This window comes from Dromaius novaehollandiae, unplaced genomic scaffold (assembly GCF_036370855.1).
Source record: "Dromaius novaehollandiae isolate bDroNov1 unplaced genomic scaffold, bDroNov1.hap1 HAP1_SCAFFOLD_145, whole genome shotgun sequence".
Lineage (NCBI taxonomy): Eukaryota > Metazoa > Chordata > Aves > Casuariiformes > Dromaiidae > Dromaius > Dromaius novaehollandiae.
The window spans coordinates 33,161-45,837 of NW_026991423.1; the positions used below are offsets into that span (position 1 = coordinate 33,161).

General features: G+C 70.0%; 2 protein-coding genes across 2 annotated transcripts in view; both read right to left on the reverse strand.

Annotated features, from left to right (window-relative positions):
* Positions 1-717: 717 nt before the first annotated feature.
* Positions 718-8,256, reverse strand: CNIH2 (cornichon family AMPA receptor auxiliary protein 2). Its single transcript, XM_064504339.1, has 6 exons — positions 8,013-8,256; positions 6,866-6,934; positions 5,786-5,833; positions 3,931-4,043; positions 1,504-1,647; positions 718-1,062 (listed from the first exon to the last, which is right to left on the reverse strand). The coding sequence occupies exons 1-6, from the start codon at positions 8,091-8,093 to the stop codon at positions 1,035-1,037; spliced, it is 483 nt and encodes a 160-aa protein (XP_064360409.1). The 5' UTR covers positions 8,094-8,256; the 3' UTR covers positions 718-1,034.
* A 2,242-nt stretch (positions 8,257-10,498) lies between these two features.
* Positions 10,499-12,677, reverse strand: part of PACS1 (phosphofurin acidic cluster sorting protein 1) — a gene marked incomplete at its 5' end in the record, with an annotated part of 36,090 nt that continues 33,911 nt past the window's right edge. The window contains one exon of the mRNA XM_064504341.1: positions 10,499-12,509. Within this exon, the coding sequence (XP_064360411.1) occupies positions 12,397-12,509 (113 nt within the window). The remainder of the gene's footprint in view (positions 12,510-12,677) is intronic.

A 12,677-nucleotide genomic window follows, 5' to 3' on the forward strand; every position in this document is an offset into this window, starting at 1 on the left:
GTCCGGGTAGGGGGGGGACCCAGGCGTCCGGGGAAGGACCCAGGTGTCTGGGGGGAGGGGGGGGTCTGCTGCAACCCTGCCCCCCCCCAACTTCCACTGCCAAGGAAGGGCCCAGGCGTCCGGGTGGGGGCCCAGGCGTCCGGGCGGGGACCCAGGCATCCGAGTGGGCCCAGGCGTCCGGGCGGGCCCAGGCGTCCGGGCCGAGCAACCCTCCCCCTCCCTCTCCACCCTGCTCTGCTCTGGCTGAGGTTTCACCCAACAGCAGGGGCCCAGGCGTCCGGGCCGGGGGGGGGGGGGCAGGCATCTGGGGGGGGGGGCCCAGGCGTCCGGGGTGGGAGGGATATAGTTGCTCTGGGGGGGGACCCAGGCCTCTGCGGGGGCCCAGGTGCCTGGTGGTGGGCCCAGGCGTCCGGGAGGGCCCAGGCCTCCGGGGAGGGGCCCAGGTGTTTGGGAAGGGGCCCAGGTGTCCAGGAGGGGCCCAGGCGTCCGAGAGGGGCCCAGGCGTCCGGGAAGGGGCCCAGGCGTCCGAGAGGGGCCCAGGTGTCCGGGGAGGGGCCCAGGTGTCCAGGGGGGCCCAGGCGTCCGGGAGGGGCCCAGGTGTCCGGGAAGGGGCCCAGGTGTCCAGGGGGACCCAGGTGTCCAGGGGGGCCCAGGCGTCCGGGAAGGGGCCCAGGCATCCGGGGAGGGGCCCAGGCGTCCGGGGAGCCCCCGCGCGACTCCTGGTGCCAGTTGTCTTTATTCAGCCACGACGCGACGTCTTTGTACACAGAGACCCGGCGGGGGGGGGGTAGGGGGGGGAACTGGGACCAACTGGGCCAAACTGGGCCGGACTGGGCCGGACCGGGCCCTGCCCAGTGCTCCCAGTTCCCCCCCTGCTCCCCAAACTGGGGTCATCGCAGGGACATGTCCCCCCCTGCTCTGGCCCTGGCGGCGGGCCCAGGCGTCCGGCGGGGCCCAGGCGTCCGGGGGGGCCCAGGCATCCGGGAAGGGCCCAGGCGTCCGGGGGGGCCCAGGCGTCCGGGCAGGGCGGCCCCTCAGAAGCTCACCAGTGTGTACACCATACTGGGGAGAGGGTCAGTATCCCCCAGTGCCTCCCAGTATCCCCCAGTGCCTCCCAGTAGCCCCCCCATTACTTCCCAGTAGCCCCCAGTGGCTCCAACTCCCCTCCCAGTTCCTCCCAGTAGCCCCCAGGCCCATTCCAGTTGCTCCCAGTCTCTCCCAGTTGCTCCCAGTCCATCTCACTCTGTTCCAGTTGCTCCAGGCCGTCCTAATCGCTCCCAGTCCCATCCCAGTGGCTCCCAGTCCGTCCCAGTCCCCTCCCAGGGGCTCCCAGTCCCCTCCCAATCCCATCCCCGTCCCTCCCAGTGCTCCCAGTCCTGGGGTCACCTACCTGTACAGGCAGAAGAAGGAGGGCAGGTAGAAGGCGAGTGGCTCCCAGTCCCTCCCAGCGGCTCCCAGTCCCCTCCCAATCCCATCCCAGTCCCTCCCAGTGCTCCCAGTCACCTGTACAGGTAGTAGAAGAAGGAGAGCAGGTAGAAGGCGAGCTTGCACCACGCTTCCTTCTGGCAGTAGCCCAGGATGTCGGCGTTCATGATGGAGACGGCGTCGTAGAGCCCCTCCGAGCCGTCCGCCGGCCGGTGGAAGTACCTGTGCGGGTGTCACGGTGTTGTCGCGGTGTTGTCGCGGTGTTGTCGCGGTGTTGCGGCCCCATTTTCCCTCCCCGGTACCCCCAGCAGTGGTGGAGCAGCAGGGGCGGCTTGAGCCCCAGCAGCACCCCCATGTCTCCTTCCTGGTTACGGTGTTGTCACGGTGTAGTCACAGTGTAGTCACGGTGTTGCCATGTTGTTACATCCCCATTCCCCTCTCCAGTACCTCCAGCAGTGGTGGAGCAGCAGGGGCAGGTTGAGCCCCAGTGTCTCCCTTCTGGTTATGGTGTTGTCGCGGTGTAGTCATGGTGTTGTTGGGGTGTTGTTGTGGTGTTGCGGCCCCATCTCCCCTCCCCGATACCTCCAGTGGTGGTGGAGCAGCAGGGGTGGCTTGAGCCCCAGCAGCACCCCCATGTCTCTCTCCTGGTTACGGTGTTGTCACAGTGTAGTCACGGTGTTGTCATGGTGTTGTGTCCCCATCCTCCCCTCCCCGGTACCTCCAGCAGTGGTGGAGCGGCAGGGGCAGGTTGAGCCCCAGCATCACTCCAGTGTCTCCCTCCCAGTTACAGTGTTGTCATAGTGTAGTCGCAGTGTAGTCATGGTGTCACGTCCTCATCCCCCTCCCCAATACCTCCAGCGGTGGTGGAGCAGCAGGGGCAGGTTGTGCCCCAGCAGCATCCCAGTGTCTCCCTCCTTGTTATGGTGTTGTTGCGGTGTTCTCACAGTGTTGTCATGGTGTTGTGCCCCCTTCCCCCTCCCCCTGGTACCTCCAGCAGTGGTGGAGCAGCAAGGGCAGGTTGAGCCCCAGTGTCTCCCGGTTACAGTGTTGTCATGGTGTAGCCACGGTGTTGTTGGGGTGTTGTCACGGTGTTGCGTCCCCATTCCCCTCCCCGGTACCTCCAGCGGTGGTGAAGCAGCAGGGGCAGGTTGAGGCCCAGCGTCACCCCATTCCCCCCCCCGTCCCCCTCTTGTTACAGTGTTGTCAGGGTGTTGTCACGCTGTTGTTGTGCTGTTCCCCCCGGTACCTCCAGCGGTGGTGAAGCAGCAGAGGTAGGTTGAGCCCCAGCGTCACCCCAGTTCCCCGCCGTGTTTCCCCCCCAGGTCATGGTGTTGTTGGGGTGTTATCACGCTGTTGGCCCCCCCCCCCCCCAGGACCTCCAGAGGTGCTAGAGCAGCAGGGGCAGGCTGAGGCCCAGCGTCACCCCGTTTCCCCCCCACCGTGTCCCCGTTTTATGGTGTTGTCAGGGTGTTGTCAGGGTGTTGTCACGCTGTTGCCCCCTGGTACCTCCAGAGGTGGTAGAGCAGCAGGGGCAGGTTGAGGCCCAGCATCACCCCATTCCCCCCCCCCCCATATCCCCCCCCAGGTCACGGTGTTGTTGAGGTGTTGTGGCGCTGTTGTCACGCTGTTGCCCCCCCCGGTACCTCCAGAGGTGGTAGAGAAGCAGCAGGGGCAGGCTGAGCTCCAGCATCAACCCTGTGCCCCCCCCATATCCCCCCCAGGTGTTACGGTGTTGTTGGGGTGTTGTCACACTGTTGCCCCCCCCGGTACCTCCAGAGGTGGTAGAGCAGCAGGGGCAGGTTGAGGCCCAGCGTCACCCCGGTTCCCCCCCATGTCCCCCCCCGTGTTACGGTGTTGTCAGGGTGTTGTCGCGCTGTTGCCCCCCCCGGTACCTCCAGAGGTGGTAGAGCAGCAGGGGCAGGTTGAGGCCCAGCGTCACCCCAGTTCCCCCCCATGTCCCCCCACCGTGTTACGGTGTTGTCAGGGTGTTGTCGCGCTGTTGCCCCCCCCCGGTACCTCCAGAGGTGGCAGAGCAGCAGGGGCAGGTTGAGGCCCAGCGTCACCCCAGTTCCCCCCCATGTCCCCCACCGTGTTACGGTGTTGTCGGGGTGTTGTCGCGCTGTTGCCCCCCCCCGGTACCTCCAGAGGTGGTAGAGCAGCAGGGGCAGGTTGAGGCCCAGCGTCACCCCAGTTCCCCCCCATGTCCCCCCCCGTGTTACGGTGTTGTCAGGGTGTTGTCATGCTGTTGCCCCCCCCGGTACCTCCAGAGGTGGTAGAGCAGCAGGGGCAGGTTGAGGCCCAGCGTCACCCCAGTTCCCCCCCATGTCCCCCCCGTGTTACGGTGTTGTCGGGGTGTTGTCACGCTGTTGCCCCCCCCGGTACCTCCAGAGGTGGTAGAGCAGCAGGGGCAGGTTGAGGCCCAGCGTCACCCCAGTTCCCCCCCATGTCCCCCCCCGTGTTACGGTGTTGTCAGGGTGTTGTCACGCTGTTGTCCCCCCCCGGTACCTCCAGAGGTGGTAGAGCAGCAGGGGCAGGTTGAGGCCCAGCGTCACCCACTCGGCAGCGCACAGGAACATGAGGCAGAACAGCCCGTGGATGCAGTACTCGGGCACCACCAGCTGGGGGCGGGGCCTCAGGACACGCCCCCTCTGGCCACGCCCCCTCTGGCCACGCCCCCAGGGCCGGGCCACGCCCCCTGCCAGGCCACGCCCCATTCCCCCCCCCCCAGCAGGGATTGCTCCCTCCCCTCCCTCCTCCAGGCCCTGCCGTATCCCCAGGCCCCGCCCCCTCCCGGGCCACGCCCCCTCCCAGGCCACGCCCCCTCTGGGTCACGCCCCTCCTGCAGGCCCCGCCCCTCCGCCAACCACCCCCCCTTCCTTTGGGCCCTGCTGCTCCCCCAGGCCCCGCCCCCTCCAGCCCCCAAGCCCCGCCCCACTCCCGCCCCAGGCCCCGCCCCCAACCCCTTGGGGCCCCGCCCCCTGATTGGCTCCCGGCCACGCCCCCTTTGAGGCCACGCCCCCCCTTGCTGACAGCCCCCCCCTTGAGTGGGACCTGCCCCCTGCCAGGCCCCGCCCACCACACGGCCCCGCCCCCTGCCAGGCCCCGCCCCCCAATGGGCTGCTGGGGGGGTGGGGGGTTCTGGGGGGTTTTGGGGCAAATCCAGGGGATTTTTGGGGCTCCCTGGGGGGATTTGGGGCATTTTTGGGGTGATTCTGGGGGATTTGGGGATTTTAGAGGGTCCTGGGGGGTTTTGGGGCAAATCCAGAGGATTTTGGGGCTCCCTGGGGTGATTTGGGGGCTTTTAGGGGAACAAGGTGGGTTTTGGGGCAAATCCAGGGGATTTTGGGGCTCCCAGGGGGGATTTGGGGGAGTTTTGGGGTCATTCTGGGGGATTTGGGGGGTTTTAGGGGGTTTAGGGGGTTTCTGGGGCAAATCCAGAGGATTTTGGGGCTCCCTGGGGTGATTTTGGGGCTTTTAGGGGATCAAGGTGGGTTTTGGGGCAAATCCAGGGGATTTGGGGGCTCCCAGGGGGGATTTGGGGGAGTTTTGGGGTCATTCTGGGGGATTTGGGGGGATTTGGGGGTTTAGGGGGTCATGGGGGGTTTGGGGCAAATCCAGGGGATTTTGGGGCTCCCTGGGGATTTTGGGGGTGATTCTGGGGGATTTGGGGGGTTTTAGGGGATCAAGGCAGGTTTTGGGGCAAATCCAGGGGATTTTGGGGCTCCCGGGGGGGATTTGGGGGAGTTTCGGGGTCATTCTGGGGGATTTGGGGGTTTTGGGGGGATTTTGGTGGGTTTTGGGGGGTCCAGAGGGGTTTTGGGGGTGTCTCTGGGGAGATTTGGGGTGGTTTTGGGGTGACTCTGGGGGATTTTGGGGGTTTTGGGGGGGTCTTGGGGGGTTTCAGGGGTTCTCTGGGGGGTTTGGGGGGCATTTTGGGGAATTTTGGGGGGTCCTGGGGGGGGTCAGGGGCTCCCTAGGGGGTTTGGGGGGCATTTTGGGGGGGTTTTGGGGGTCCTGGGGGTTTTGGGGGGTCCTGGGGGGGTTCAGGGGCTCCCTGGGGGGCTCAGGGGCATTTGGGGGGTCCCGGGGGGGGGGTTGGGGGGCATTTTGGGGGGTTCTGGGGGGGTTTTAGGGTCTCCCTGGGGGGTTTCGGGGGGTCCCGGGGGGGTTGGGCATTTTGGGGGGTTTTGGGGGGTCCTGGGGGGGTCAGGGGCTTCCTAGGGGGTTTGGGGGGCATTTTGGGGGGTTTTTGGGGGTCCTGGGGGTTTTGGGGGGGTCCTGGGGGGTCCGGGGGGGGTGTCAGGCATTTGGGGAGGTTTGGGGGGGTCTCGGGGGGGGTCGGGGGGGTCCCTGGTCGCACCTTGCGCAGGAGGCAGCAGATTCGCTCGATGTTTTTCAATCGCTCGCGCTGGAGGGGGGGGAAACGGGGTCGGGGGGGGGGCCCGGACGCCTGGGCCCCTCCCTGGACGCCTGGGCCCCTCCCCGGATGCCTGGGCCCCTCCCGGACGCCTGGGCCCCCCCCGGATGCCTGGGCCCCCCCCGGACGCCTGGACCCCTCCCCGGACGCCTGGGCCCCTCCTGGACACCTGGGCCCCCCCCCAGCACTGGGGACTGTGGGGGTCCCGGACGCCTGGGCCCCTCCTGGACACCTGGGCCCCCCCCCAGCACTGGGGACTGTGGGGGTCCCGGACGCCTGGGCCCCCCCCGGACGCCTGGGCTCCCAGCGGGGGTGGGATAAGGAATGGGGCCGAGGCGGGGGGAGGAGCAGGGCCCGGACGCCTGGGCCCCCCCCCGGATGCCTGGGCCCCTCCCCCGCGCGTCCCGCTTTTGGGGGCTATAAATAGCCGCCGACCTGGATTCTTCCGGCAAGGTGTCGGGGCGCCCCTCCCCCCCCACAATGTCCCCGGACGCCTGGGCCCCTCCCCGGATGCCTGGGCCCTTCCCAGATGCCTGGGCCCTTTCCCGGACGCCTGGGCCCCTCCCGGACGCCTGGGCCCCCCCATGTGTGTTTGAGGGGGACCCCGGACACCTGGGTCCCTGTATCGGGGGGGGTCCTGGATGCCTGGGCCCTCCCGGACGCCTGGGCCCCTCCCGGACGCCTGGGCCCCCCCTCCCAAATGCCTGGGTCCCCCCGGACACCTGGGCCCTCTCAGACACCCGGGCCCCCCCCGGACTCCTGGGCCCCTCCTGGACGCCTGGCCCCCCCCCCCCAAATGCCTGGGTCCTCCCGGACACCTGGGCCCTCTCAGACACCTGGGCCCCCCCCCCGGACGCCTGGGCCCTTTCCGAGATGCCTGGGCCCCTCCCCCAGACGCCTGCACCCCTCCCAGATGCCTGGGCCCCTCCCGGACGCCTGGGCCCCCCCCGGACACCTGGGCCCCCCCTCCCGGACGCCTGGGCCCCCCTCCCGGACGCCTGGGCCCCCCCGCGCGGCACTCACGGCCCGGGCCGGGTTGCCCTGGTCAATGGGGTTCTTGAAGTCGGTCCGGAGCTCGTCGAAGGCGATGATCTGCAGGGGGGGGGGGCGTGAGGGTCGTCCGGGGGGGCCCAGGCGTCCGGGGGGGCCCAGGCGTCCGGGAAGGGCCCAGGCGTCCGGGGGGGGCCCCCCCATCCCCCCATCCCCCACCGGTGACCCAGGTGTCTGGGGGGGGGGGGCACTGCCCCCCCCCCCACCTTGGTGCCTTTGGGGGGGGCCGGACGCCTGGGCCCCCCCACGTTGGGGGGGGGGTTTAAGCCCCGCCCCGCGTGGGCCCCCCCCATGGCCCGTTGCCATGGCGACGGCGGCTGCCTGGCGACGGCCGCGGGGGCGGGGCCGCGCCGGGCCCCGCCCCCTCCGCCCCCGCCTGCTCCTCCCCCCCCCCAACCTGCCCCAATTGCTCCCTCCCCCCCCCCAGCGCTGCCCCCGTTGCCAGGCAACCGCCCCCCCCCCCGGGTCCTAGCGCCCCCCTTACGTGTCCCCGTTGCCAGGCAACCGCGCCCCCCCCCCGGGTCCTAGCGCCCCCCCCTCCTCCACGATGCCCCGTTGCCAGGTAACCGGCGCCCCCCCAACCCTAGCGCTGCCCCCGTTGCCAGGCAACCGCCCCCCCAAGGTCCTAGCGCCCCCCGTCCCTCCCCCCCCGCGCCCCGGCGCTGCCCCCCGTTGCCAGGCAACCGGCGCCCCCTCCCCACCCGGCGCTGCCCCCCGTTGCCCGGCAACCGCCGCCCCTCCCCTTGCCCGCTGCCCCCCGTTGCCCGGCAACCGGCGCCCCCTCCCCTCGCCCGCTGCCCCCCGTTGCCCGGCAACCGCCGCCCCTCCCCTCGCCCGCTGCCCCCCGTTGCCCGGCAACCGGCGCCCCCTCCCTTTGCCCGCTGCCCCCCGTTGCCAGGCAACCGCCGCCCCTCCCCTCGCCCGCTGCCCCCCGTTGCCAGGCAACCGGCGCTGCGCGGCCGCCCCCGGCGCCCCCCGGGTCCCTGCGCCCGCCCGCTCGCTCCGATTCCCCCCCCCCCACCCCAGTACCGACCCCCCCCCCCGGTACCGACCCCCCCCCGGTACCGGAGCCCCCCCCCCGGTCCCGGACCCCCCCCCCCGGCGCCCCCCCCGCGCTCACATGCCAGATGACGAAGAAGATGAGCGAGGCGCACAGCACCAGGGTCAGCATGTAGCAGAAGGCGGCGAACGTGAACGCCATGCTGCGCCCGGACGCCGGGGCCCCCCCGGGGGTTTTTTTTTTTTTGGGGGGGGGGGAGTTGGGGGAGGGGGGAGGGGGCTCAGCCCCGCTGCGCGGCCATTTGGGGGGGGGGGTGCGGGGGGAGCCGCCCGCCTGGGCCCCGCTCCGCCTCGCCTCGCTCCGGCGCCGCGCCGGGGAGGGGGAGGGGGGGGGAGGGAGGGAGGGAGGGGGCGGCGCGTGCGCGCGGAGGGGGCGGGGCCTGGGCGGGGGGGGGCGGGGCCGGAGCGGGGGGGGCGGGGCGGGGCGCGGGCAGGTGCAGGGCGCGTGCGAGGCGGGGGCGCGTGCGATGCGCGTGCAATGGGCGTGCGATGCGCGTGCAATGCGCGTGCGATGCTGGTGCAACGCGTGTGCAAAGACCGCGCGTGTGCAATGCGCGTGCAATGCGTGTGCAATGCAGCTGCAACGCGTGTGCAACGCCTGTGCGCATGCAATGCGCGTGCAATGCGTGTGCGATGCGCGTGCAAGGCGTGTGCAAAGATCGCGCGTGTGCAATGCGCGTGCAATGCGTGTGCGATGCTGGTGCAACGCGTGTGCAATGCGCGTGCAACGCCCGTGCGCGTGCAATGCGCGTGCAAGGCGCGTGCAAGGCGTGTGCAAAGACCGTGCGTGTGCAATGCGTGTGCAGCAGGCGTGCAATGCACGTGCAACGTTGTGTAACGCCCGTGTGAGTGCAATGCCCGTGCAAAGCAGGTGCAATGCGTGTGCAATGCACGTGCAACGCTGTGCAACGCCCGTGTGCGTGCCATGCGCGTGCAATGCAGGTGCAAGGCGTGGGCGTGCAATGCGTGTGCAATGCGCGTGCAATGCAGGTGCAAGGCGTGTGCAAAGACCGTGCGTGTGCAATGCGCGTGCAGCAGGCGTGCAATGCAGGTGCAACGCGTGTGCAATGAGTGTGCAAAGCCAGTGCGCGTGCAATGCGCGTGCAACGCCCGTGCGCGTGCGATGCGCGTGCGATGCGCGTGCATGGCGTGTGCAAAGACCGTGCGCGTGCAATGCGTGTGCAATGCAGGTGCAACGCGTGTGCAATGAGTGTGCAATGCCTGTGCGCGTGCAATGCACGTGCAATGCGCGTGCAACGCTGTGTAACGCCCGTGTGAGTGCAATGCCCGTGCAATGGGCGTGCAATGCGCGAGCAATGCTGTGTAATGCGTGTGCAATGAGTGTGCAATGCCTGTGCGCGTGCGATGCAGGTGCAAGGCGTGGGCGTGCAATGTGTGTGCAATGCAGGTGCAACGCGTGTGCAGTGAGTGTGCAATGCCTGTGCATGTGCAATGCGTGTGCAAGGCAGGTGCAAGGTGTGTGCGTGTGCAATGCGCGTGCAATGGGTGTGCAATGCGCGTGCAACGCTGTGCAACGCTCGTGGGCGTGCAATGTGTGTGCAATGCAGGTGCAATGCGTGTGCAATGCCTGTGCATGTGCGATGCACGTGCAAGGCGCGTGCAAGGCGTGTGCCACGCCCGTGCGCGTCCAATGTGTGTGCAAGGCGCGTGCAATGCGTGTGCAACGCCCGTGGGCGTGCAATGTGCGTGGAATGCAGGTGCAAGGCCTCTGCCATGTACGTGAGTGTGCAATGCGCGTGCAATGGGTGTGCGAGGCGTGTGCAAAGCGTGTGCGAGGCGTGTGCGAGGCGTGTGCGAGGCGTGTGCGAGGCGTATGCAATGCAACCCCCCGTGCAACGCACGCACAGCCTGGGTGCGACGCACGCGTGCACGCCGTGCGTGGGTGACGTGGGTGACGTGGGTGTGATGCACACGTGTGCACGTGATGCACAACGTGGGGGCACCCATGGGTGACACAAGGGCACCCAAGGGGCGGGGGGGGGCTCAGTAGCCAGGTGGGCAGTGGGGACACCCATGGGTGATGGGGAGACCCATGGGCAATGGTGGCACCCACGGGTGACGGGGGCACCCCTGGGCAGTGGGGGCACCCATGGGCGATGGGGGCACCCATGGGTGGTGGGGGCACCCCTGGGCAGTGGGGACACCCATGGGCGATGGGGGCACCCATGGGTGGTGGGGGCACCCATGGGTGTCAGCAGACTGTCAGCAGCTGGGGGGGGCAGCAGAAGCACCCATGGGTGACGTGGGCATCCCGGGGGCAGCAGGGGCACCCATGGGGGGGGCAGGTGGCCCCGGGGACCCCCCCATTGGCGGCGGGGGCACCCATGGGTGGCGAGGGCACGGGTGACGCGGGTGCCACCATGGGTGACGCAGCGGGGCCGCATGCCCGGTTTGGGTGCCCCCCCCCCCGCAGCTGAACCCCCCCCACCCCTCGCAGCACCCAGTGGGTGCCCCTCCCTCCCCGCCACCACGGGAGCACCCGGAGGGGCCCAGGCGTCCGGGCCCCCCCGAAGAACCAGGCGTCGCTGCGACCCCCCGAGACGGTTATTTATTGCCGCGACCCGACCGGGGGGGCACCCATGGGTGCTGGGGGGGCCCATGGGTGCTGGACCACCCCGAGGGACCCATGGGTGCCGGGGGGGGGGTGCTGCGTGTCCCCCTCCCGGTTTGGCACGAGGATGGAAGTGGGTGCCCACAGTTGGGGGGGACCCATGGGTGCTGGGGGGTCCATGAGTGCTGCAGGGGGACCCATGGGTCCTGGGGGGCCCATAGGTACAGAGGGGCCCATGGGTGCTGGGGGGGGCCATGGGTGCAGGGAGGCCCATGGGTGCTGGACGGGGGTGCCAATGGGTGCTGGGGGGCCCATGGGTGCTGGGGGGGCCCAAGGGTGCTGGAGAGGCCAATGGGTGGTGGAGGGGGGGACCCATGGGTGCTGGGGGGTCCATGGGTGCTGCAGGGAGGCCCATGGGTGCTGGACGGGGGTGCCAATGGGTGCTGGGAGGCCCATGGGTGGTGGAGGGGGGAACCCATGGGTGCTGGGGGGTCCATGGGTGCGGCAGGGAGGCCCATGGGTGCTGGAAGGGGGTGCCAATGGGTGCTGGGGGCCCATGGGTGCTGGGGGACCCATAGGTGCTGCAGGGAGGTCAATGGATGCAGGGGGGGTCCATGGGTGCTGCAGGGGGACCCATGGCTGCTGGAGGGGCCCATAGCTGCTGGAGGGGGACCCATGGGTGCTGGGGGGCCCATGGGTGCTGGGGGACCCATGGGTGCTGGAGAGGGGCCCATGGGTGCTGGACGGTGGGTGCTGTCCCTGGGGCCCACCCAAGTGGGCCAGGGCACCCTGGGGTGGCGGGGGCACCCATGGGTGGTGGTGGGGACACCGTGCAGCTGGAGTGGTGGTGGGGCACCCATGGGTGGCATGGGAGCACCTCGGCGTGGCAGGAGCACCCATGGGTGGGGGGGTTCAGGAGCTGGGGGGCACAGCAGGGGCACCCATGGGTGCTGAGGGTACCCAGAGGTGGCAGTGGCACCCATGGGTGACATGGCAACCTGGAGCGCTGGGGGGGGGATCAGCAGCTGGGTGGGCAGCAGGGGGGTCCCCATGGGTGCTGCGGGCACCCATGGGTGGCACGGGGGCACCTCAGGGTGTTGCTGGGGGGGGTTCAGCAGCTGGGGGGTCATGGCAGCAGCACCCATGGGTGGCGTGGGCATCCTGGGGGCAGCAGGGGCACCCATGGGGGGGGAGGTGGCCACGGGGCGGCCCCCATTGGCAGCAGGGGCACCCATGGGTGGTGGTGGCACCCATGGGCAATGGGGACAGCCATGGGTGCAAGGGGAGTGTCAGCAGCTGGGGGGGGCAGCAGAAGCACCCATGGGTGGCAGGGGCATCCCGGGGGCAGCAGGGGCACCCATAGGTGGTGGTGGCACCCATGGGTGCTGAGGGCACCCATGGGTGGCGAGGACATCAAGGGGGTAGCAGGGGCACCCATGGCTGGTGTGGGGGCAGGTGACCACCCACGGGCAGCGAGGGACCCCAGGGGCGGTGGGGGAGCATGGGGGGGTGGCAGGGGCACCCATGGGTGGTGGTGGCACCCAAGGGTGATGGTAGCACCCATGGGTGGCAAATACATCAAGGGGGTAGCAGGGGCAGCCATGGCTGGCACGGGGGCAAGTGACCATGGGGGGCACCCAGGGGCATTGAGGGCACCCAGGGGTGGCAGCAGAGCACGAGTGGAGCAGCAGGGGCACCCATGGGTGGTGGTGGCACCCATGGGTGCTGAGGACATCAAGGGATTAGCAGGGGCACCCACGGCTGGCACGGGGGCAGGTGACCACCCGGGGCAGTGAGGGCACCCAGTGGCAGCGGGGGAGCGCGGGGGGGTGGCGGGGGCACCCATGGGTGGTGGGGGCACCCATGGGTGCCCTCAGGGGGGCTTGGCGCCGAAGAGCCCCACGGGGAAGTGCTTGACGTGGGTGGGCCACTGGGCCGCCAGCTGGAAGAACTTGACGTCGTCCCACTCGACGCCGTCCACCGTCACTGCGGCACCCGCGCTGGCACCCGCCGCAGCACCCAGGGGTGCCCCGGGGGTGGGTGGGGGGCCATGCCATGATGGACCCCCCCCACCATGTCCTGGCTGGGTCCCTTGTGGCTTGTGTCTCCCCACCCCATGGGTGTCCCCCAACCTTGGGTGTCCCCAACCTTGGG

Excerpts from the sequence above, each read along its gene's own strand:
- CNIH2 (XM_064504339.1), bottom strand. The coding sequence starts at position 8,093 with ATGGCGTTCACGTTCGCCGCCTTCTGCTACATGCTGACCCTGGTGCTG. Across the intron at positions 6,935-8,012 it reads TCTTCTTCGTCATCTGGCAT|ATCATCGCCTTCGACGAGCT; the intron begins GTGAGCGCGGGG and ends CCCCCCCTGCAG. Across the intron at positions 4,044-5,785 it reads TCTGCTGCCTCCTGCGCAAG|CTGGTGGTGCCCGAGTACTG; the intron begins GTGCGACCAGGG and ends CCCCGCCCCCAG.